The sequence below is a fragment of the Leptonychotes weddellii genome, chromosome X, assembly GCF_054177405.1.
Source record: "Leptonychotes weddellii isolate Sample4059 chromosome X, ASM5417740v2, whole genome shotgun sequence".
Classification (NCBI taxonomy): domain Eukaryota; kingdom Metazoa; phylum Chordata; class Mammalia; order Carnivora; family Phocidae; genus Leptonychotes; species Leptonychotes weddellii.
This window is the reverse complement of record NC_138385.1, coordinates 3,450,518-3,473,122: the sequence shown is the minus strand read 5'-3', so window position 1 is coordinate 3,473,122 and position 22,605 is coordinate 3,450,518. Positions and strand designations below refer to the sequence as shown.

The following is a 22,605-nucleotide window of genomic DNA, read 5'->3' as shown; positions in this document are numbered from 1 at the left end:
ATCTGGCAGTTAGTCCACAAGACTGTCCTGCCTGAATGGCCGTCCTCTAGTTGAAGTAGCTCCGTAGTTACCTTTACAACCACTTCTGCCCTCGGTGGTGCCAGCATTTTGGTCAAGCTCAGGGAAGCAATGCCGGTACCTGGAGGTGACCTGTGGCCCCACTTGACCTGGCACGGTAACGTAGAAACGCGGCCAGTGCCCGCCTTTCAACCTTTCCAGGGATCTTTTTTTACTGTAGTTATTCTTAGCCACATAGTTGATATTAAATGAGTGCCATTTGTTGTGTATCTTGGTATATATTTCCATTATTTTAGGGTACTTTTTTTATCTTAATAGACAAAGAAGTTATTTACATATGTCCTTTCAATGGCCCCATTAAGGGAAGAGTTTACATCACAAATTATCGTCTTTATTTAAGAAGTTTGGAAATGGTAAGTAGAATCTAAGACCATAAAGATGACCCTAACTGTTAAAGATAATGCTAAACTGTGTCTCTTCTACCTGGCAACGTTGCCTGTGGATCAGATTAACATGGGGGATGTATTTGCTTCTCGGCTCTTAATTTTTGGCTTATGCAAAGCTCATTTACCACTAACACCTGTGTACGTAGGAATAGTGTGGATTTAAAAAGTAAGAAGTTTTAGCCCTCAGAACATAGGGGAGGCGTTGGTAACTGGACCCATTCGCTAGTTTGGAGAAATGAGTAGAGAACAGTGGTTCTTTACCAGAAGCGCAGACGAGAACCACCTGGGGTGCCTAACAGACACTACAGATGCCCTAGATGTCCTGCATCACAGTGTCCAGGCCTGTGGTCCAGGTATAGTCGTAAGTTTTAAGACTTCACAGAGGAGGATGCTGATGCGAATCCCTTGTTAAGGCCCCTTGCTCTAGAACTTTCCAAGTGGTCAATCACAAAGTACTAGACAGCGGTTTAGCACTAGGAAGCCAATGGTGTGGCTTAGTGCCAATCTACCTTTTCATTCTGTGGCCGTGAAATGTGTGCCATAGCATTTCAAGGCATGTAGCACTGATGGAACAATGAGATGGGGACGAGGTGCTCCCGAAGGGAAGGGATGAGTGAAGAGCTGCGTGGCTGTCGCTGAAGGACCTACGGTGCATGCAGTGGGTCGCCATTGTCCAGGACAGCCTGAAGGGGCAGCTGTATTTGGGGCCAAGGAAGAATGGATAGGTCCAGGGTATGTGGAAGAGTAGCCCAACAGCAGTTTATACACAGGAGATGTAAAGAATGTTGGGGGATTGTAGCTTTTGTGTCATTGCTTTTACCCCATAATTTCCTTAGGACTGTGTTACTGACAGCTTGTCCTGATTAAATTGAGGCATATGACTAAGAAACATGGGCCAAATTGTGGTGGTACATCTAGATGGAGTTACAGACTGGATTAAAGCCTTGATACCAACCAGGAAGGGCGGTAACGAATGTCTTGCTGTATAGGGCCCCTCCTCTGCAGTGTGTCTAATGCAATGCAGTTGAACCCATAGGAAGTATGCATGTCCCATATGTGAAAGACTGCGAAGTAGCCAATGTGTTAGACTATGCAGTTGCGATTTGAAACTGTCTTAATGGACTAGGATATTGGCGGGAAACTAATGATACATTTCATGTAGATAACATTTACTTTATACAAACCTGTTGTACCAACAAAGGATGGAGGAGGTCAGGTCTGTCTTAATAGGGGCTCAAGCTTATTTGATCCAGTAATTGGGCATGACTGCTGACAAAGTTAATATCCCCGTAGGCTTAACTAACAAAAGTATAATATAATGGCCAGCAAAATGAGACTGTAGTCCCATCTGAAGTGTCGTGTTCAAATCCAGGTGCCATGTTTTAAGAGGGACATTGGCAAACCAGCGAGGGTTCAGACAGAGGGAACCAGGCTTGTGAAGGGGCTGCAATATGAGCGATGATTGAAATAAGTGTTGATGATTCATCTGAAGAAAAGAAGACGGAAGGGAGGCATGACAGAGCTACCTTGGAATGTCTGAAGTGCCTTCTGTGGAGCAGGGATCAGACTCATTCTGTATGGCTCCCAAGGGTCAAATTGAGACAGATTGAGAGATTTTATGCTAATATATGCAAGAGTCATCAAAAATGAGAATTAAAGCAAGTGTTACGGTGCCTTTCTCCTCTGAGACTCTTGGCTTGTTGGCCGGCCACGCATGCCCGGTTCCATTTTATGCTGTCACTGATGATGAACTGGGGAAATTTTTAAAACTGTGATGCCATGACAAGATTGTATGATCTCAACTGCATAAACCAAGCAAAACCTGTCTGTAGAAAAGAGGCTGGAAAGAAATAACAGCAGGTGTGTTAGTACTTGGGAGATCTGGAGAGTGGACTTATGCATGCTCTGTTTTCTCCTCTCCACTTGGAATGAGCACGTGGGACTTTTGTAATTAATTGGGGAAGCACTTAGCAAGCTTTAGTTGGTTTTCATATGGCATAGTAGAAGGTGGGGATTAGCACCGAATGGGTGTATAAAAGGCCCATTGGACACTGACTACTAGTTTCTTCTTCCACTGTTTTACATAAACATTTTGACCAATCGGCTATAACATTTAGTCCAAGTATAAAAGCAAGAAGCTAATGGCAGAAAACATCCTTTAAAGAAAGCCACGTAAGTGGTTATGCAGAAGCCTCAAAACATAGTCATCATAGTGTTTCTTAAAGCCCTAAATAAGAGTATCAGTTGTGGATTCTGCTGCACACTGTGTGTTTGACAAAGAGCTATCCTCTTATTGGCATTTTGAAGCGGACACCTGTTGGTTTCAGGTAGGTAAACACTGCTGCAGGAGCGTGGTCTGACACGGGAGTCCGCAGTCCCACTTCGTTGAGGTGTCAAGGGCAAGGTTTCCTGCCCGCCCCGTTCCCCAGGACAGTAGAAGCACAGTGGTTGTTTCCTTAGACTGTCCCTGTGGCCCTCCTGCGTGGTCATCCCCCCTCTACTCTGCCCTCCATGCTGCCTCCAGAGTGATCCTCCTTAGAACTAGGCCGGCCAGCTTACTTCTCCAGTCTAAAACTCTCATTGGCTCCCTGTGGCCCACAGAATAAAATCCACTGTCCTTTACATGGCATAAAAATCCTTGTGACTTGTCTTGCTTCAGCTCCCGCCACTGCTGCCCATGCTGTTTGTCCAGAACCCACCTCAACAATCATGCCCTCTTCCGAGCCTCCTCCAGCTTCCCGTGAAGGAGCCCCTCCCTCTTCGTGTCCCCACAGCCTTTTCCCACGCCTCTCCGTTAGCGCTTAGTGCTCGTGAGCAGCCCGCCCCCCGCCACCAACACGCCCTCTTTCCTTTCCATGTTTGTTTGTTTCTCCTGAGCACTTGCCTCCGCCTCCTTTTTTATATATGTCACTGCTTCATCTTGTTCCTTGGCTGTCTGAGGACAGGGATGCTTGTCTGTCTGTCTCCCCACCCCCCACCCCCGTGTCCCCTCAGTGCGGAGGGCAGAGCCTGGCACATTGAAGAAGTTTAGGCGGGCTGCTGAACGAAGGAACTCTGGTCTTTTTTCTTTGCTGCCATGTGTCTTTGGCCTTTACTAATGCTGAGTCCTTTTGGTCCAGTAGACAGTAGGCACTCAGTAAAAACGTGTTCTGTGAGTGAACTTGGGAGGGGACAGGCTTCATCGCTGTGCTTTGACTGCCATGCGGACCTCACTAAATTGTGGCATCTCAAATACCAACCGTGTTTCTGGAGTTTGGAAATGTCATAGCCCCCTTTTGACCTTGAGGGTGCTCAGGAATTTGGCGGGGGCACTTTAGGCATGTAATATTCTGTAATCTGTAGACTACCAGGGGGAAGACTGCTTCAGCTTCCTTTCCAGGAACACTTTGGGTTCAGCTGCTATAGTGGGTGAGAAAGGCGAAGTAACCCTTTGTTCGTTCATGTGCTCATAACTTTATTCCGGAACCTTCAGCAAGCAGCACGGTGAACTAACGCTGAGCTTGGTGAACGACACAGAGGCGAGTAATTGGGGTGTATTATGACAAAGCCTGCTGTGGTTGTGTAACATTGTGAGGTTATGAGGGAGACGGTGATTAGCCGAGTGATGGGTCCTAGCATGCTTTGTAGAGGAGGTGATATTTGAACCGAGTCTTGAAGAATGGTAACAATTTCCTGGACAGGAGGGGAGAGAGGGAGGAGCATATCAGGTAGAGCGTTTCCCTCACACTTGTGTGACGATATGGAGAAGACCACATACTGTGGCAACAGCTGAGTGGTCTGTTGGAGCTGGAGCACAGGGTGGAGGGGGAGTGGGGTGGCAGGAGATGAAGCCGGAAGAAGAGTCCGCCCCAAGAGTCTCGCAAGTCACGGGTCAGCAGTGCACACCTTATGGGGAGGACCACATGTTGGATGTGGGTTTCTGGAAGGGACGTCCAGTTGCAGTGTGTCTAATGGATTAGGGAGGGGGACTGGAGGCAGGGAGAGCAGTGGAAAAGTTAGTTGTTCAGGTGGGCAGCCAGGGCCTCGCACAGTTGTCTTTGCAACAGGAGGAAGAGCACAGAAGGTTCAGGAGCATGGGGTGGCCATTTGGAGGCGGGAGTTAGAGGAAGGACTCGAGTCGAGAATGATGCCTGTGATCCTTTGCCTTTGAAATGGACCTCACGGGAGAAGGAACACGTCGGAGATGAGTCCCTGGGGATTCTCGGAACATGTGGACTTAATAACTATACAGCCACTGAGTGGAGAAGTCTCCGAAGCATTTGGAAACGTGACTCTGAAGCTCGTGAAGTTGTTAGCACATCAGTGTTGGTGAAAGCCGCATACATCCACGCGATTACCTGAGAAGAAGATGTGACAAGGAGATGCGCGCTGAGCCACACGAACATTCTCCCAGGGCGGGGGGGTGGGGGGGAGCCCCAGGGCCAACTGAGAAGAGAAAGCAGGAGCGGTGGGAGCAGGAGAAAATCTGAGCAAAGGCTTTGGTGGAAGTTGGTAGAAGAGAAAAGACTCAGAAAAGAAGGGAGGGGACCACGGACAAAATGCTGCAAGACTCAGCAGGATAGAGAATGAGCAGAGGCCACAGAGGGTGGTCATTAGGTCACTGGGAGCCCCGGTGGGAACCCATTCAGTGGAGACGCCAGTCTGATTGGTCTCTTGCTCCTCCTTCCACCTCCCAGGGGTCTGCACGCTTCTTTCTAGTCCTGCTCCTCCCCAGGGCTTCCTCTGCTCCCCGGCAGCAGTCTCTTCTGTCAGGAGAACACTGCATGCTGGCCGCGCTCCTTTCCACACGCTGTCCCCCATCTGGCCACAACTGACAGAGCCATCCCCTAGTCACCCCTGGGCTTTCTTGGGTTTCAAGGGCTGCCTTTCTTCTGGCCCCTTTCTCATTTTTTTTTTAAGATTTATTTATTTTTGAGAGCGAGAGCAGGTGGGGGGGGAGGGAGAGAAGGGACAGAGGGAGAGAATCCCCAAAAAGACTCTGCACATAGCATGGAGCCTGACGCAGGACTCGATCCCATAATCCATGAGACCATGACCTGAGCTGAAACCAAGAGTCTGACACTCAACCTACTGAGCCACCCAGGCGCCTCCCCCCTTTCTCCTTTCTTACTGCCTGCTCAAGACCCCTGGGCTTTTTGCCTCCCATCCCAGATGTGTGGGCCAAGGTGGGAGTCTTCAGCTCTTTCTCCCTTCCCAATCCCTTCTTTTGGTGTTCTTACTTCTCGGGCTGGTGCTGCTTATCTCCCAGGGGCCTGGGATCCCTGCCCCGTCCTCCTTCTCCACAGTCTTCACATGTGCCCCACCCTAGTCCAAGGTCTTGTCCTGGGCCATCACAGGGGCCACACATTGGCCTCCCTGCCTGCAGCCTCTCCCCACTTCCTTCTCTCTGGCTCCTGAAGTCCTCTTTATAGTTGCACCATCCCCGTGCTCAGAAACTCTCCGTGGCTCCTTTCCTCCCTCATGTCCTATGCCTTAGCCACAAGTTAGGGACGTGACACCTTCCCACCTCTCTCCTGTGTGCCCACCCCACGCTCCGGCTCAGGTGCCCTACTCACTGACCCCTAACGAAGCCCTGTGCTTTCTCCTCCGGACCTTTCTTCAAGCCATTTTTTTTTTTTTTCCACCTAGAGCACCCATCCATCCCCACCCCATTTGAAAAATTGTTTTGAAATATTTAAGATAGGAAGTTTATAAAGAATAACCTAAACATCTGTGGATCCACCACCCAGCTGAAGAAACCCCATCTCCCCTTTACCCCAGAGGTAATCCCATCTGAAAGTTGGTATTTCTCACTCCCTGTCACTCCACACAGCCCTAAACTAGAACGGACTGTGGCAGATGTGTGGTAGCTAGAGGAATGGAGGCTTTTAGGCCTTCCAACTGAGTGATGCTGATGAGATGAGAAACGTGTTGTGCACACACCTTTCATTTTCTGACAGTAAGTCAGAAACAGTATGTTCTTCCTGGATTCAATTCAAGGAGAAATCTCTCTAAAAGATAGGAACATAATGATTCCATTCTTTAGGCAGAGTGTTACCCAAAGATTCTTTAGTACCATTTAAGACCCTCTATAAAGATGGAACACACGTTCACCTGTAGTTCATAAAGGTATTTCTTTGAGGGACGAGAAAAATGAGGTCTGTTTACTTTGCTTTTTGATGGCTTATCAGTGTATAGACAGGGCTTGGAGAATTAAGATGGATGGATGGCTTGTGTGTCAGTCAGACTGTCTCTGAAATATTCAGGTCTGAAATGAGCTTTGAGCAGGTGCTAGGTATCATGCCACTTAGTAGCTGGGCATCTAACAAGTATGGCAGCGCTTAGCTTCCATGGTCTCTCTCATTGGCTGCAAATGGAGCTGTGAGCCTTGAACACTACCCTCTCCCATTATGGACATTCAGAGCCAGATCTGTATTCTTTCCCAGAGGGAAGGCCCATCCAGTTCATTATGAGGATGACCGACAAGGATACCTGTAGTATTTTTCTTTTCATGAAAATATAATGGAGACTTTTTGAGATTGTCCTTCTTTAGGTTCTTCAGTCTAGTAGATTTAGCACCTCTTTTCATTTCAAGGGAGCTGAAATAATGCTAAAAAGACTATAATAAGACATCCTCATGTGTCTAAGTAGAACTTCAGTGGGAACATAGGATCCATACTATAGGTATTCTGTTAAAGTTCAGTCTTGAATCACCTCCTTATATTGCTGCTGCAAAATGAGTGCTGTTTTCAGGTGAAAACAATATCCACCGAACCTTAGGTTCCCTTGCCCCTTATTGCCATGTTGTTCCCAACTTGCCAACCCCCAAACTTGAGGGTCTGTGGGTGACTGGGCCGTGCTATGCAAGTCACATAGATTTAATTCATTAGTTCCTTTACAAGTGCAGGCTTTCAGACCTCAGGGTCTCCCCCTGCTTGGGCAATTCTTTTTAATATCTAGTTGATTTCTCCTTCCATCCCCCACCGCATCACTGGCCAACCCTCCATGTTCTTCAGCTGACCTCCTGTCTTGCTCTGCTGAACAGTTAAAACCCCTCCTCCTGAGCTCCCAGAAACCGCCCCCCTCACTACCTGCTACTGTCTGTTTTCACCCATGCTCTCCTCCTCCTCTCATCTGAGGGGAAGGGACTGGTTGCCTTTTTTCCAAAACAAAATTCCTCTACTTGAGCCTTGTCTCCTTTCCTCTTTACTTCCTTCAGAGCCTTAGTGCCCCTTCGGTCATTCTGCGTCTTCCATCTGTGATTTCCATTGGCTCTTTTGTCCCCACCCCGCCCTGTAGACCTGCTCAAGTCTCTGTGTCTTGGATCCCTGCTACCCCCCTCCCCAAGAGTACCATCCTCTTTCTTCCCCTTCTTTACCAGACTTCATTTCATTCTTTATTCGTTGACCATTTGAGAGGCCGCCGTGTGCCGAGCACCGTGCCAGGCACTCGGATCTAGTGGTGTGCATGGCAGACATGGTCTCTCCCTCATGAAGCTTTCGTTCTGATGGGACCGACAGACACTGATCAGATAATCATGCCGGGTATATAACAGCAAGTTGTGCCGAGCGTGAGTAACCCAGGAGCAAGTGGTACAGGAGTGTAGCTGTTTGAGGAGCCTGGGAAATTGTCCTGAGAAAATGATGTTTGACCCCTGGTCTGAAGAATGAATAAGAATTACCTGGATGCTTGGCAGGGGCTGGGTGGGGAGAATCAGCTGAGGGAACAGCGAGAGGCACTGAGACCAAGGGGAACATGAAAGGATGAGCCAGTCGTGGCTGCGTTGGGGCCAGGAGAAAGGCGAGGAATGGCAGGAGGGAGAGGAGGGTGGGGCCAGATGACTAAGGCCTTGTAGTCCCTGTTCAGGATGGAGGTGTTTGGAGTTGAGCAGTGAGAAGTTTTGGACATGATTTAAGCAAAGGAATGATAGCATCAGATTGACTTTTGTCAGCGATCACCTATGCTGCTGTGTGGAGGGCAGGCTCTGGGGGAGCAACAGTCCAATCAAAGAGACCGCTATGCTTGTTCCAGTGGTCCAGAGAAGTTGGAGAGGGCTTGACAGGTTCAAGATTGATGTAAGAGGTAAATGTGCAAGATTGGATGAGGGATAACAGAGAAGGGGACGTCAAGGAGGACTCCTAGGTTTCCCGCTTTTGTAACTGGGCAGATGGAGCACCAGCCACTGAGATAGGAAGACGGAATTTGGAGAGAGAAACATCATGTGGTTCGTTCTGGACATTTTGAGTTTGAGGGGCCTTTGGAATCTCTCCCAGTTCTGTAATTCCAGCTGCCTCCTGCTTATCTGTACTTGATTAATTTATCATAACCTCCAAGCCTGTGTATCTCAAAGTGACAGTGTTAATCTTTCTCCAAAACCCCTTTCTGGGTTCTTCACATCTCTTGTCTGGGTCTAAATCGGAGTCATTGCCGATGCTTCCCCAGTGGCTCATTTTCTCCTCCTTTTGCTTCCCACCTAGGTCACTCCACTCTCGGGTTCTCCTACCCTCTCAGCTTGCCCTAAATCATTAGCTTCCAGAGTCCCAAGGAATGGGCATAGTCCCTTCCTTGCTACCGCACAGTGCTCAGGACTGCCAAAGGAATCTTAAAAAAGCACCGCTCTGTCCTTGTGCTCCTCTTCTGGAAACACATTCCATGGATCCCAGTCACCCTGATCCAAGCCCTGGGGTGCTCCCCGGGGAATTCCCCTGCCGTCCTGTTTTAAACCTGATCCACTTGTGTTTTGTTTTGTTTTTCATATATAAAATCCCCATACTTTTCCACACGTGTAGCTGATGTCACTGTTAACTTGTTTCTGGAAGGTAAATCTACATCTGCTGTTATTCCATTCTGTAAGGATCATCTTTAACATTGCCATTGCACAGAACCTTCATGAGACCCAGTCAATAGGAAATTGTTCTGCCCTCCTCTGACCTCTCATCCCATCAGTCTGGACGTGGGTTTTGTCTTGCTGTGATGGCATTGTGGCTCTTTGGGCACATGTGTCCTATCTCCCATCAGGGCAACACTTGCATCTTATTTATCTCTGTGGTTCCTAGCGTCCAGTACGGTTTCTGCTACTCAGTATGCACTCAAGAGAGAGATGGTAAATGAATGCATCTTTTTTAGATTGTTCTGTTTACTTCTCAACTATTTTAGATCCTTAGAGGTACAGAATTTTGAGTTAGAATGGACCTTTGAGAATTCTTAAATATTTAATAATATTCAGATAGTAACAGCTCAGGTTTCTACAGAGTTAATTTTCCTATTTCTGGATCTTCCAGTTTGGCCTGCTGGGTTATCTGATCTTGAACCTGTCATTCGGGGAGAACATGGCAAGTAGCCTCATTAAACTGGGCACCTATGGTCAGGAACTGGCTGGTTCTCCTCAGTTGTCCCATTTTCTGTTTTGTGTTGGATCAGGGTAATCAGAGCTATAGAATTTCCTCTATACAAGGACAAAGAACAGTAAGATCTCATCTGTTTTGTTTACATTCTTGCTTCCATGTTGATCTTAGAGCATCAGACTTTTATTTAGTGTCTAATCTATGTGTTTTTAGGTATAAGTTTGACATTTAGGAATACACTTGGACACTCCTAAATCTCAATCCAAACAGAACAGCTTCCCTGATGGTGTGTTTTTAATAACTAGACTGTATTGAGAAGTAAACATGTTATAATATGCAGCTGGGAATGTACACAGTTACTGAGTAGTGTCTTTTTTTTCCTCTAGGCATTTGGATTTTAGTCATGTGAGGTGTCTCACCCCATGGCAACAACTAAAAAAAGACCTGTATGTGGCTGCTTGCAAGATCCGCTACATTTGTAGAGCACAGTTACGTCTTCCAAATACTAAGATATTCTTTGTGATAATAATAATAAATTCCATTGTTTCCTAGCTACCGCGTGACAGGCACCATGCCAGGTGCTTAAGTCCATGATCTTTAATCATCCCTACTTTACAGGTAAATGTGGCTGAGAGGTGCAGTAACCTGTGCAAGTTATCCAGCTAATAAATGTCAAAACTCCATTTGAACCAATTTTGTCCAATGTAAGAGCTTGCAGTCTTTTGTCTACACCATGATAACCGTGCTCTTACGCTTTCTTTAGCTTTTTATTTTGAAATAATTATGAACGCTCAAGAACTTGGAAAACTAGTGCATTACCTAGCTTCTCCAATAACTGTATTGCTTGATCAAAACCAGGAGTTTTGTGGCACGATACAGTTCACTAAGACTCTGACTGTACTTGAACTTCACCAGTGTTTCATGCACTCACTTTTTCATAGGTTTCTGCATAAAATTCTGTGACATTTGATCCCATGGATAAAGTCATGGAACCACGTACTAGCAATCAAGATCTGCAACTGATGCTGCCCATTTGTAGTCACACTCTCCTTCCCCGCACCCCTGGCAACCATTTCTTTGTTCTCCATCTCTCTAATTTTGTCACTTCAAAAGTGTCATAAATGGACTCCCTGCAGTACGTGATCTTTTGAAATTGGCCTTATCTACTACTCAGCATGATGCTTTTAAGAACCTTCCGTGTCGTTGTGTGCATCCATAGTTCCTTGTTTTTTTGCAGCTGAGTAGTATTCTACGGCATGGAAGCACCCCATTCTTATACTTTTTGAATTTCTAGAATACCCATGAGCTATATTTATATTCTATAAAGAAATGCTTTGTTTTTGTATTGTACAAAGGAGAAGGATTTCAGGTAAAACTTAAACTTTATTTGTATCCCCCAAAAGGAACATCTTCTAAAGGACAAAACTTCAGTAAACAGCTTTAAAATATTTTCTTTATTATCAAAGTAATCACAGCACTTAAGAAAATATTGGACTTAAACAAATTTCTGTAGGCCTCCCTATCTTTGGCCACATGAATATATATCTTACATTACTGTAATCAGTGTAGTTTGTATGCTGCTTTTTTCCACTTAAGCTTGTTTTTCCATGTACTGTAATTGTTTTCGGAGCTGCGTGCTCAGTCCTTCAAGTTGACTAACGGTCATTTTCTCCACCCTGACGACCCCCTCTGGCTCCACAGAGCATCTTCGCACATGTAACTGTTCATCCTGTTGTGCAATAGCTATAAGATAAGCCCTTAAGAATGCAGTTATGGAGGCAAAAGCGTAGGACCATTTGTCTGGCTCTTTTGATGTGTGTTCCCAGACCTTGGCTCACATCTCAGACCTTCCCCATATTTACCAAGGAAGTTACAGAAGCTTTCAAAAGCCTTGATTGCCGCGTCAGGAAACGGGAATACTGCACCAACATCCGGAATGGTTGGGAGGATAAAATCAGAAAGATGAGGCGTGCAGAGCCCCCACGGCAGCGCCTGGCACAGACGACTGACTCTGTGTGTGGCGGCTGCTGACAGCTCGTGATGACTGGTGTGACATCACGCATGCGATCCTGGCTCGCTGGCACTTGTACGGCCCCCTTGCACCCAGCACTGGGATGAGGAATGATGGAGCGGCATTGCTGTGCATCCAGGCCCATCTCCTGAGGGAGACGCACCCAGGCCTCAGCTAGGCGCTACTTCCAGATGTTTGGTTTCTGGTGTGGGGAATATAGACCTGCGCATTCCTGGCAGACAGGGTAAAACAAGCGGTGCAGCCGCAGTCTGAACCAAGCGTTGTAGAACTTCAGAGGAAGGAGTGGTCAGTTCGGTTCTGTCTACTTAGGAAGCGGAGCTTTGTTAGAGGTGACGTTTGTTGGGCCAGGGCTTAAGCCATGGGAAAACATCTGGTGGTTGGGGAAACCTAAATCAGCCTGGACAAAGGGAACACTATGCACAAAGCACAGAGGCCTGACTGTAGATCATGCTTGAGGAATGGTGAAGGTTTTCATGTAGTTTGGAGTGCAGACTGGTGTGGAAGAAAAGCCTGCAGAGACCAGCTGGAAGTGACACCACGGAGCCCTTGAATTGTGTCCCTAGGAGTTTAGTCTTTATTCTGTAGGCACTGCAGAATGGCAAATGTTTGGGGATGCATTTTGGCTGCCTAACTGGCTGTTGTAATGCTTGCTCTTTTATGTGTGATCTGTATCATATTTTCGTTCATAGAAAGTGGCAAAAAGGGCCAAGGTAAAAGTGCCCTAAAGCATATGGTTTTTTAAAAGTGTTTTTATGTTTTAATGATACTGGCAGAAATACTGACTTTTGCATTTTTGTCCATTACAGGATTCTGCTCTAATACTTGATGTTCCTCTGGGTGTGATCTCCAGAATTGAAAAAATGGGAGGCGCGACAAGTAGAGGAGAAAATTCCTATGGTCTAGATATTACTTGTAAAGTAAGAGATTCAGTACTTTCTTCTGTGAAAAAAGACACATTAGTGTTGAATACTGAGTAACAGTTAATGGGGGTTTACCAAAAAAAAAAAAAAAATCAAAGACCCTATTTCATCTAAGTCCCAAGAGTGGTTCTTCCCTTGTGATCAGGCTTCCAAAACCTCCTGGGGAAATAGTTCCTATTAAAGAGACCTGTGAGGACTCAGACCTGTCCTTCTGTCAGCTTGATTGGATAGGAAGAAAACTTTATAGATAGAATTTTCACACTTTTTAGTTTTGCCTGAGTCTGCTCCTAGTGTCCCTTTATGTGATGTGTTACCAGCTAGACATCTTCACACCGTGAAAGGAAAGAGAAATGTGAGAGATTTTACCCTCTGTGAACAGGATGTGCCTCTAACAACCTTTGTAACTTTTGCTTAGTTTTCAGAGGTAACATTTTGCCTAACATTTTGCTTTGGCATGGTGGGTGACAGAGATTTAATGTTAATAACATTTACTCAGCTGTAATAATAACTGTTTATTGAGCATCTCTGTCGGTACAGACACATGCTAGGTGCTTTGCATTCAGTCCTCCGGGCAACCCTCTGAGATGGACAGTGGCGTCTCCATTTTATCATTACAAAGCCTTAAGCCTAAGAAGAGTTAGGTCACTGAGCCAAGATTACCCAACAAATGGCAAGGTTGGGATCCAAATACAGTGAGATGATCATTTTGCAGACAACAGGCTAAACCTTCTGGCAAGAAAACTTCCTTTCCAGGTATTAAGTGTCAGATGGTTATAATCCAAATAGAATAATAATAGAATAGAGTAATGTCCAATCCCAGAAAGAGTTCGAAGGGGCTTGGAGCTCATCTGTTCCAGTGCTTCTCACAGCTAGATCTGGGAGATGTGACCTTTGCTCAGGCACTGTGATTTCTTTTTTCTTTTTTTTTTAAAGATTTATTTATTTATTTGAGAGAGTGAGAATGAGAGAGAGTACATGAGAGGGGGGAGGGTCAGAGGGAGAAGCAGGCTCCTCGCTGAGCAGGGAGCCCGATGCGGAACTCGATCCCGGGACTCCAGGATCATGACCTGAGCCGAAGGCAGTTGCTTAACCAACTGAGCCACCCAGGCGCCCAGGCACTGTGATTTCTTTCTTTTTTTTTTTTTTTAAGATTTTATTTATTTGAGAGAGAGAATGAGAGAGAGAGAGCACATGACAGGGGGGAGGGTCAGAGGGAGAAGAAGACTCCCTGCTGAGCAGGGAGCCCGATGCGGGACTCGATCCTGGGACTCCAGGATCATGGCCTGAGCCGAAGGCAGTCGCTTAACCAACTGAGCCACCCAGGCGCCCAGCACTGTGATTTCTTAAAACTAATCTCCTATAATTGTGTTTTGGTTATGAATATGGTATGTTTGCTTTATTGTCTCCAGTTTATAAAAGATGAAGACTAACTAGTACACTCTATCACAAACCAAATGATTGTGTGGTCATTAGGCCTGAACTGAAATTCTCCATCACTGCCCACCTTGCCTTCTTTTGGTTTTTGTTTTAATCCAACCTACCTTAAATGCCTTATGTATGATCCCAGCTACTGTCTTCACTTTGGGGCCTAGAAATACAGGGATTTACTTTTAAGGAAGTGTTTTTGCCTTTTGCATAAAAGAATCCATGGGAGTAGAGTGTTATATTACAGTACTCAAGGGAAAATTGGGTTGCTAATATTGATGACTTTGAAAGTGACTTCAGTTCTAATAGAGTTTTTTAAAGTCCTGTTTGTTGCCTTGTCAGTAGGAAGAATTTGTATTTAAATATCAGTCCTCCCAGAGTTAATAAGATAAAGCGCATTCTTACCCTTTGACTGTTTATTATAAAAACGGGGCTTAGGGACAACTCACCAGGCATCACTCGCAAATGTTACACATATCTAGGTTTCTTGGAATTCGCGTTGAGCCCAAAGATGATGGCCTAGAACAGTGTTGTAGCTCAGCCTCTTCATTCCGTTATCTCCCTGAGAACTGCGATGTTATGAGAGTCAAGTCCCATGTTCTCAGGAACAGACCGGAAGGTGATAGAAAGGGAACCTGCTGTGGCGGGGGAGAGGTGGACTCTCCCGTCTTGCAGGTCAGCCCCAGTGTTGCCCTGGGGAGACTGGTCGTTCTAAGCCCTACGGATTTGGGCCTACCAGCACTGTGCACAGGGATTTCTGCTTTCACCCGGGGGTGTAAGTCCCAGCACAGGATAAGGTGGCTCTGAATATGTGAATTTTTACCCCCAGGCACCACATCAGCCCCTGCTGACAACTTGGAGCCTCAAAAAAAAAAAAAAAAAAAAGCCAAAGCCAAGCCTTAACCACTGCAAAACCTCCTCTCTCCTTCCATGCCTCACCCCTGTTTACTCGTTTTAAAGACTGTGGTATTTTGAGGTCAGCAGCGATGGGTGTTGTTTCTCTAGAGATGGGTTATAGAAATGATGTCTCCATAAATCAGCCATTCGGTATTGTTGCACCGAGGATGTGTTTACTCGGACTCATTTATTATAGCGAGGCTTGGTGCATCGCCACGTGACCCACATATCAGGCCGAGGGGGGCTGTGAGGCTCTTCTGCCACAAGGCTCTTTCTCAGGGGCCCTCCCCTGACGACTCAGCCTCTAAGGAGACCAGGTGGAACTTACCACTTAGGATATGCTCATATTTCTGTTGTAGATTTGGTGAGCTGCCGCCTGTGAGTCATTTGCCTTTTCTGTTTCAATTTTCTTGTTGGCAAGATGAGGTAGTAATTTTTTCTGTCCTTTAATTACATCTGAATCAGATGGCAACAAGAAGTAGTTGTTGGAGTCACTGATGGATCAAAATAAATGGTTATCTAGAAATGGTCTAAGTTCTGGCCAAGTGGTTAAGAACAGTGATGTTACGGAGTTATCAGCTGACCCCAGGCTGTTAGGAGGAAAGTTCTGCACAGGTCTTTGAGCCCCACAGATCCTCGGCTATCTGGTGCTATGCTCGTGGCTCGGTTGTAAACCCTTTCGAGGCATGTCATCTCATTGAAATGATTATTCCCTTTTATTTGACTACTGCTTTGCATCATGAGCCAACAACTAATATCCCAGTTTTCTTGGAATATGTTGTGAATTGGGTTTTGGATTTTATTCAGTTCTGTGCTTTTAAAAGTGAAAGCACGGAATCCTAGAGCTGGCAAGGCCCAGTAGATGCCATCTGTATAGAGAGTGAGCAGTCTTGGGTCACTCAGTAGAGGTCTTCGGGTCTAGTTCTTTATACCGCCTCTGCTGCCAGGGGCATTCTGGGATGTCCTGTAAATGGCAAGGCCTTTGCTAGTCCTTCATGCCAGAGACTTAGGAAGCTTTAAGTGTGCTCCTGAGATACTAAATGAAAAAGCACTTTGAAAAAATGTAAAGATCGTGACATCCAAGAAGGCAGGGACCAGCTCAGCTGTCTGCCTCCTAACGTTCCCCCCAGGGTCCAGCACGGGGCTCGTTTGTTCTGAATTGAATTGGTGTTTTGAGTGCTCAGCCACTCGGTCACAGCACAATGATTGATTTAGGAGACAAGTGAAACAACTCTACTTTGAAAGTAAGACAGAATGTTATATATCTGATAGGTAATACAACTTGATATTTAAGGGAGCTTTTTTGGTTTGGTTTCGGTGTATGAGAAGGTTTTCTTGCTTAGCAAAAAGATATGTATTGAAAGCCCCTTTTAAAATCCAGTTTCGAGCGTTAGTGTTTAGTTCCTGAAAGCACAGGGGTACTTAACTGTGGTCTATGTAGAACACTGTGCAAGTCAACTTGATGGGAAGAATATGTTCCATTACTTGTATGAGAGCTTAAAGTGCCAATCATTTCCTGATTTGTTAGAATGAGGCTTGAAAGGAGCATGAGGGAGAGGGAGAGAGCTTCCGTATTTTCATGACATGTTTGACAGTTTTGAGCTTACATGTGATAGCAGGTACACATTTGAAAAGTTCTGTGAAGGGGCACCTGGGTGGCTCAGATGGTTAAGCATCTGCCTTCTGCTCAGGTCATGATCTCCAGGTCCTGGGATCGAGCCCCACGTCGGGTCTGCTTCTCCCTCTCCTTCTGTCTCTCCCCCGCTTGTGCTTTCTCTGTCTCTCTCCCTCTCAAATGAATAAATAAAATCTTTAAAAAAAAAAACTGAATAAAATACTCTTTTATAGGGAAAATACTGCAGAAACCGGTTGAAGTAAAGAGACACCGTAGATGGTGTGCAAGGCAAGGTTTGATTTTTCTTGTTATAAAATGACTTTAGCTCTGTCTTCTCTTTAGCACTGGTTGCTTTGTCTTTACACTCATGACTACGATGAGAGTATTTTGAGGTGTTCTTAGCTGGATATTTCAAAATGTCACACAAAACAAAGTGGTTTTCTTAGTAATCTAGATTAACTGCCCTTTCAGGTAAGTGAATCTTCCACTCCTTTAGTTGAAGAGATTTTTTTTTGCTAAGGAATGTCACTTTATTTGAAGACTGAACTGTCAAATTTCTCTGCTCCCCCCCTCCCCAGGACATGAGAAACCTGAGGTTCGCGCTGAAACAGGAAGGCCACAGCAGAAGGGATATGTTTGAGATCCTCACAAGATACGCCTTTCCCTTGGCCCACAGTCTGGTAAATTCCAGGGTTCTCCCCAGCACCTGGAGGTTCTCGGGTGTCTCCCCTTTCATTTACTCTCTAGTCTGTGCTTCCCGGCGTGCTGTGTGTGCCAGGGTGTTTATTAAAGGTGATTGAAGCGTTGCCAGGAGGAGCAGGCCTCTCCTCTGCTAGTCTATGTGGGATGGCCCGCCCCAGGTGACTGAAGTGTCACCCAGGGTGGTCTGTGCTCTCCCTCCCCCAGTGCGCCCCCGGCCTTGGCTCGTCCTCCTTAAAGGCATGAGGCAGGGAGGCGGTCTGTGGGCACCTTCCTTTTGCCACCAGGCCTTGCTTACATCCTCACTCCCCTCTCCTCCTCCTCTGCTCGGCTCTAAACAGACTTGGAGGCAAGCACCTGCTAAGGGGAAAGCAAGGAAATAATTCTTAAAAAAATATGCATATATATATATATATATATATATATATATATATGCCTTTACTTTGAGTCTAGGATGAGTATGCCGCTGTGTGGACTGAAGGAGATCATTTGTAATGTAGCCCTTCTCCCTGAGGCTGTCTTTTAGGTTTTTTGGCAATAAGGGCCTGGGATTTTTTTTTTTTTTTTTTTCTGGTGAGACAAGGTTTCTCTCTTCCCAAATTTCATCAGGAGTTGTTCCGGGCAAAGGAAATTCACAGTTGATGGAAGGGACAATTATACAAAGACTGGAGGTCTAGAGAGATTCATAAAGTACTCCTCGTGAGTCATGTGTTGATTACAGATCCAAATGTAATGCTTTTAAAACAAATGTAATGATATAGAGTTGAACACGTTTTCAGCCTTTCTCAGTTTTTGATTAAATGTGTGATGTAAAACCTATTTCAGTACTAAACAATTTCTTTAATGATTAGGGCAAAAAGAGTTTTATAAGAACACATCTTTGGAATATTTATGAAAGTGAGAATGTAAGTCTAATCCACGAAAATTCAGTTAGGGAACATGTTCTATCTTGGGCTTTGCGTATCTGGCCCCAAATTATCAGAAATTTGAAGAACGGCTCACACAGTAGGTTTGAAGGAGCAGAGGGCCCAGTCCATCTCCTGTAAGATCCCCTTTCTCTGCCATCTTTTGTCTCTTTTAGGGTTTACTCCCCTAAAAAGTCAAGTATTAGACCAGCTTTCTCCAAACTACTGACCCGGGGCGCCTGGGTGGCTCAGTCGTTAAGCGTCTGCCTTCGGCTCAGGTCGTGATCCCAGGGTTCTGGAATTGAGCCCCGCATCGGGCTCCCTGCTCCATGGGGGGCCTGCTTCTCCCTCTCCCTCTCCCCCTCCCCCTGCTTGTGTTCCCTCTCTCGCTGTGTCTCTCTCTGTCAAATAAATAAATAAAATCTTAAAAAAATAAAATAAACTACTGGCCCATCTCTCGCCTCCATCCACACTTCTGGAAAGGACAAGCTAGTCTGTTCTCGTCTCTAGTTTATTCATTCCTCCAACCCATTTCAGTGTCCGGCTTTACTGTAGGTACCTTCCCGGAACTGAGGCCCTTTTACTGGCCAAATCTAATGGCTCACTTCAGTCTTCATTCTGTTTGCTCTTCCCCCAGCATTCAGCGGTTTGGAGCACCCCATTCTAGCAAGTCCTGGTTTGTGTGTTATTCTGCCACCTTGACTGTCCTTCCCAGTCTCCACTGCCTCTGTCTTTTCCTTCGTGGACCATCTCTGTGGTGGTCCCCCTTCAGCTGCCTTCTCATGTTACTCACTTTGCCTTGATGGTTTCGTTTCATCCCATCACATAAGCTGTCATTGCCATATGGGTGATTTCGAAATCTAGCCCCGACACTGGCCTCCAGTGAATGTAACCAGCCTAACTCTCAAACATCTTCCTCTGGAAGTCCTTGAGCATCACAAGCTTGTTGTCTCCCCCAACCTCTTCACAGCTCACCAGACCTGCTCTTCAGCCTACATGCACCTCAATGAGGAGGATCCCCAGTTGCTCAGGTTTGAGAACTTGAAGTCAAGTGTCTTACTCTCTCCGTGCCTTGCCTCCCATAGCTACATCTGTTCCAAATCCTATAGGTTCTACTTATTAGTGACTCTCACATATTTCTTCCCATTTCTACTTGGGCTTCCTATTTTAACCCATGCTTCCCAACTGGCTTCTCTTCTTTCAGTTTCTCTCCTTCCAATTTATTCTACAGAGTGCTGCCAGTGGTTTTTTAATTGAACTACAATCATGTCACTATGTCCCACTCTCCACAAAAACAAAAACAAACTCAGCGACTTCCCATGGCTTATACCCTACATTCCAAGCACACAGGACTTCCCTGTGCTCCTCCAATACACATAGAACTTTCTCAGAGCAGAGTCTTTGGTTTTTCTATCCCCTTTACTTGCAGGCCCCTTGTCTCTTTAAAGCCCATCCTCCACCACCTTGCTCAGCCATAAGTCCTTCTATATACCATCTGTGTATATCCCCCCACCTCCCCCCCGCCCCCCGTAGGGGTTGTCTTGCCTCTCGCTTGTTAGACTTTGCAGGTCCCTCTATTAGAGCACTTACCTCAGCCTGCCTTACATAATAATTATGTAGGAATTGCCTGCCTCCTGCTATATTATGGGCTTATGAATGCGGGGAGCCGCCATTATTTCTCTCCCTCACTTCACCATAATGAATTCTGCTTGGGAGTTGTATAATGATGGCTTTTTTTATTGAACTCAGGTTTAGTAGAAAGTGAAGGAAAAATCCATTTTATGGAAACATATGGGACAAATTTCTGGATGTTGTGGATCTAGCATCAGAGCCTGGGATTCCGGGTTGCTGTCATTGGAGTAGTCCACAGAGGGGTTGATTTCTCGTCTGTGGTACTTGGCCTTAATTTTTGTACTGGCACTAGAAATCCCTACTTCTTCTTTGGGAAGTGACAAACTTGAGAAAAAATGTCAGCCGGATTACTTATACAAAGTTTTGGAAAATTACATTCCCTAAGTTTTAACCACTCAAAGTCATCTTTAAAAAAAAAAAAAAAAAGTTAAACCAATCACTGAAACAATACAAGATGCAGATAAGAACAGATCAGCTATTGCCATGGCTTTTGGAACATCTGTTCTTGCTATTCAAGTCAACATGTACAGCTGTCTTGTAAATAAGTTTATTTCGGCGTACTGTGTTGGGTGGTGTCTGGGAGCAGGGAGGGCAGATGAGGAGGAGTATGGGCTGAAGGAATGATACCTAGCCCCATTCGGGGATGTGACAGAAGTGATAGGACACATGTGTCTGGCTCCGATATGGAACAGTTACTTTCATGCTGTAAGAGAAATGCAGAGGAAGTCTACTGGGGATTCACAGGAAGAAGAGAACACGTCCAACCTACATGGGAAAGCCTGCATGAAATTTGATAGTCATTTGGGTTGAGCCTTGAAGGATGGTTATCATTTCCGTTGGAGGAAGTGGAGTTTCAGGCAGAGGCAAGACCCTGACCCTCGACACAGCAGAGGGAAAGCTGGAAGCAGTGTGAAGTGTTTATGAGGGTAGCCAGGCGCTGTTTGGTCGGAGCGTGGGCAAGAGGAGCTCTGGGCTCACGTGATGGACGGCATTGCCAGGGAAGGAGCTAATACCTGGGGAAGTGGTGGAGACCTACGGAAGGTTTTGAAATAAGTGAAAGAACTGAATACAAGGTCATGAAGACTAGACAGGAGCAGAGAGCTCACGGAGCCTGGGAGGGGGCGTCAGAGGCCAGGTGAGAGGTCCACAGTGCCTGACCGAGGACCCGGCGGTGCAGGTGGCCAGGGCGGGGTGGAGGACGACAAGCTTGGGCAGCAGTTTGGTGAGAGAGGACAGCGAGGAAGGCTGAATCATCCTTCCCTCTGGGGTTTGCGGCTTGAGTGATGAGGAGGGTGGGGTGCCGTTGACAGAGCAGGGAGGTCAGAAAAGGATTTTGTTTGAGGAGACAGGTAGAAGACAGGGCAAGGAGGGAGGAGTGGGGAGTTCTGTTTTGTTCATATGGCCGTTAGCATTATTGTGGCTTTTTGACAGAATCGACAGCAGCGATTTCAGATCTGCTCCTCAGAAAAGGGTCTAGAGATGTAGATTTGAAATCGTGGTTCTTAATCTGTTTGCAGCTATGGATTCCTTTGGTAATATGATACAAATTATAGTTTCTCATCCCCTGAAGAATGCACTTATGTACAAAACTTTACATAAAATGTTAGGGTTTCAGCCCCTCTGAAGCCCATCGATCCCAGGTTAGTTTAGTTACTTAAGTAACCCTGATGTATAATAGAGAAGTCCAAACAAAACCTGTGTTTCACTTGAAGCTGAGAAAGGTGAATGAATGTATTTGTGGGAGGGGAGAGGAAGCAAGAGAGAGAAGGGATCTTTCTGAAGCAGGATCCTGGGGAAGGCAGAGGGGAATGGGGCGAAAGCCCGTTTGTAGGGCAGTTTTGGAAAGGCGAAGGAACAATTATTCCTCTGAGACAGGAGGGAAAGAAAAGTTTTCAAACTGCCACAGTGGGGAATGCGAGAGTGTGCCAGGAAGGGATTTCCTGGAAGCCTAATCTAAGCCTGATTGCATTGAACAATACAAAGGGCCCTACTTGAAAAATATCACTTTGTTAATATTATTGAAACTGTTAAACCAGCTGCAGATTATCTCAGTGTTTTGCTTTTTTTTTATTGTAAGCATTTGAGGTCAGAGGTAAGCATGCTGTTGTATCCATGAAATGGTGTCTGAAGGCCAGGAGAGCTGGGTTCCAAATCCAGCCATAGGGGGAACGGTGTACAAGTGGGCTTTTTGCTCTCAGACCACCCCTTTGGCTCTCTCTGGCCTCCTTCCCCATTAGCATTTTCACCACTCAACATGTTCAAGTTGGGACTTAAACTTTGAATTGAACTTGAGCAGTTTAGCCACACAGAGTTGACCCCAGCCTATTAATTTGATTGTTCCCATATTATGTCGGCTCAGTCAGACTTGGACATTGTTCCCATAACGTTTTCTACTTCAGCCAAAGTATTTATTTTCTTGCTTTATTTTTGTTTTGCCTTACAAACACTAGAACTTGCACCAATTTCGCAAACTACCTTGTAACTCAACGCTACTTCTAGGTAAATGATACATTTTTATAAGAAACGTGATAATGCTGGGGCGCCTGGGTGACTCATCAGTGGGTTAAGCATCTGACTCTTGGTTTTGGCTCACATCCTGATGTCAGGGTCCTGGGATCAAGCCCCGCATTGGGCTCTGCACTCAGCAAGGAGTCTACTTGAGATTCTCTTTCCCTTTCCCTCTGCCCCCACTC

The 22,605-nt window shown here is 45.9% G+C and overlaps 1 protein-coding gene across 3 annotated transcripts in view; it reads left to right on the top strand.

Annotated features, from left to right (window-relative positions):
* Nucleotides 1–22,605, top strand: part of MTM1 (myotubularin 1) — a 96,488-nt gene that overhangs the window by 27,715 nt on the left and 46,168 nt on the right. For all 3 annotated transcript variants that reach the window (XM_081808121.1, XM_081808123.1, XM_081808122.1), the window contains exons 4-6: nucleotides 337–431; nucleotides 12,626–12,736; nucleotides 17,255–17,356. In XM_081808121.1, coding sequence (XP_081664247.1) covers nucleotides 337–431; nucleotides 12,626–12,736; nucleotides 17,255–17,356 — 308 coding nt within the window. The remainder of the gene's footprint in view (nucleotides 1–336; nucleotides 432–12,625; nucleotides 12,737–17,254; nucleotides 17,357–22,605) is intronic.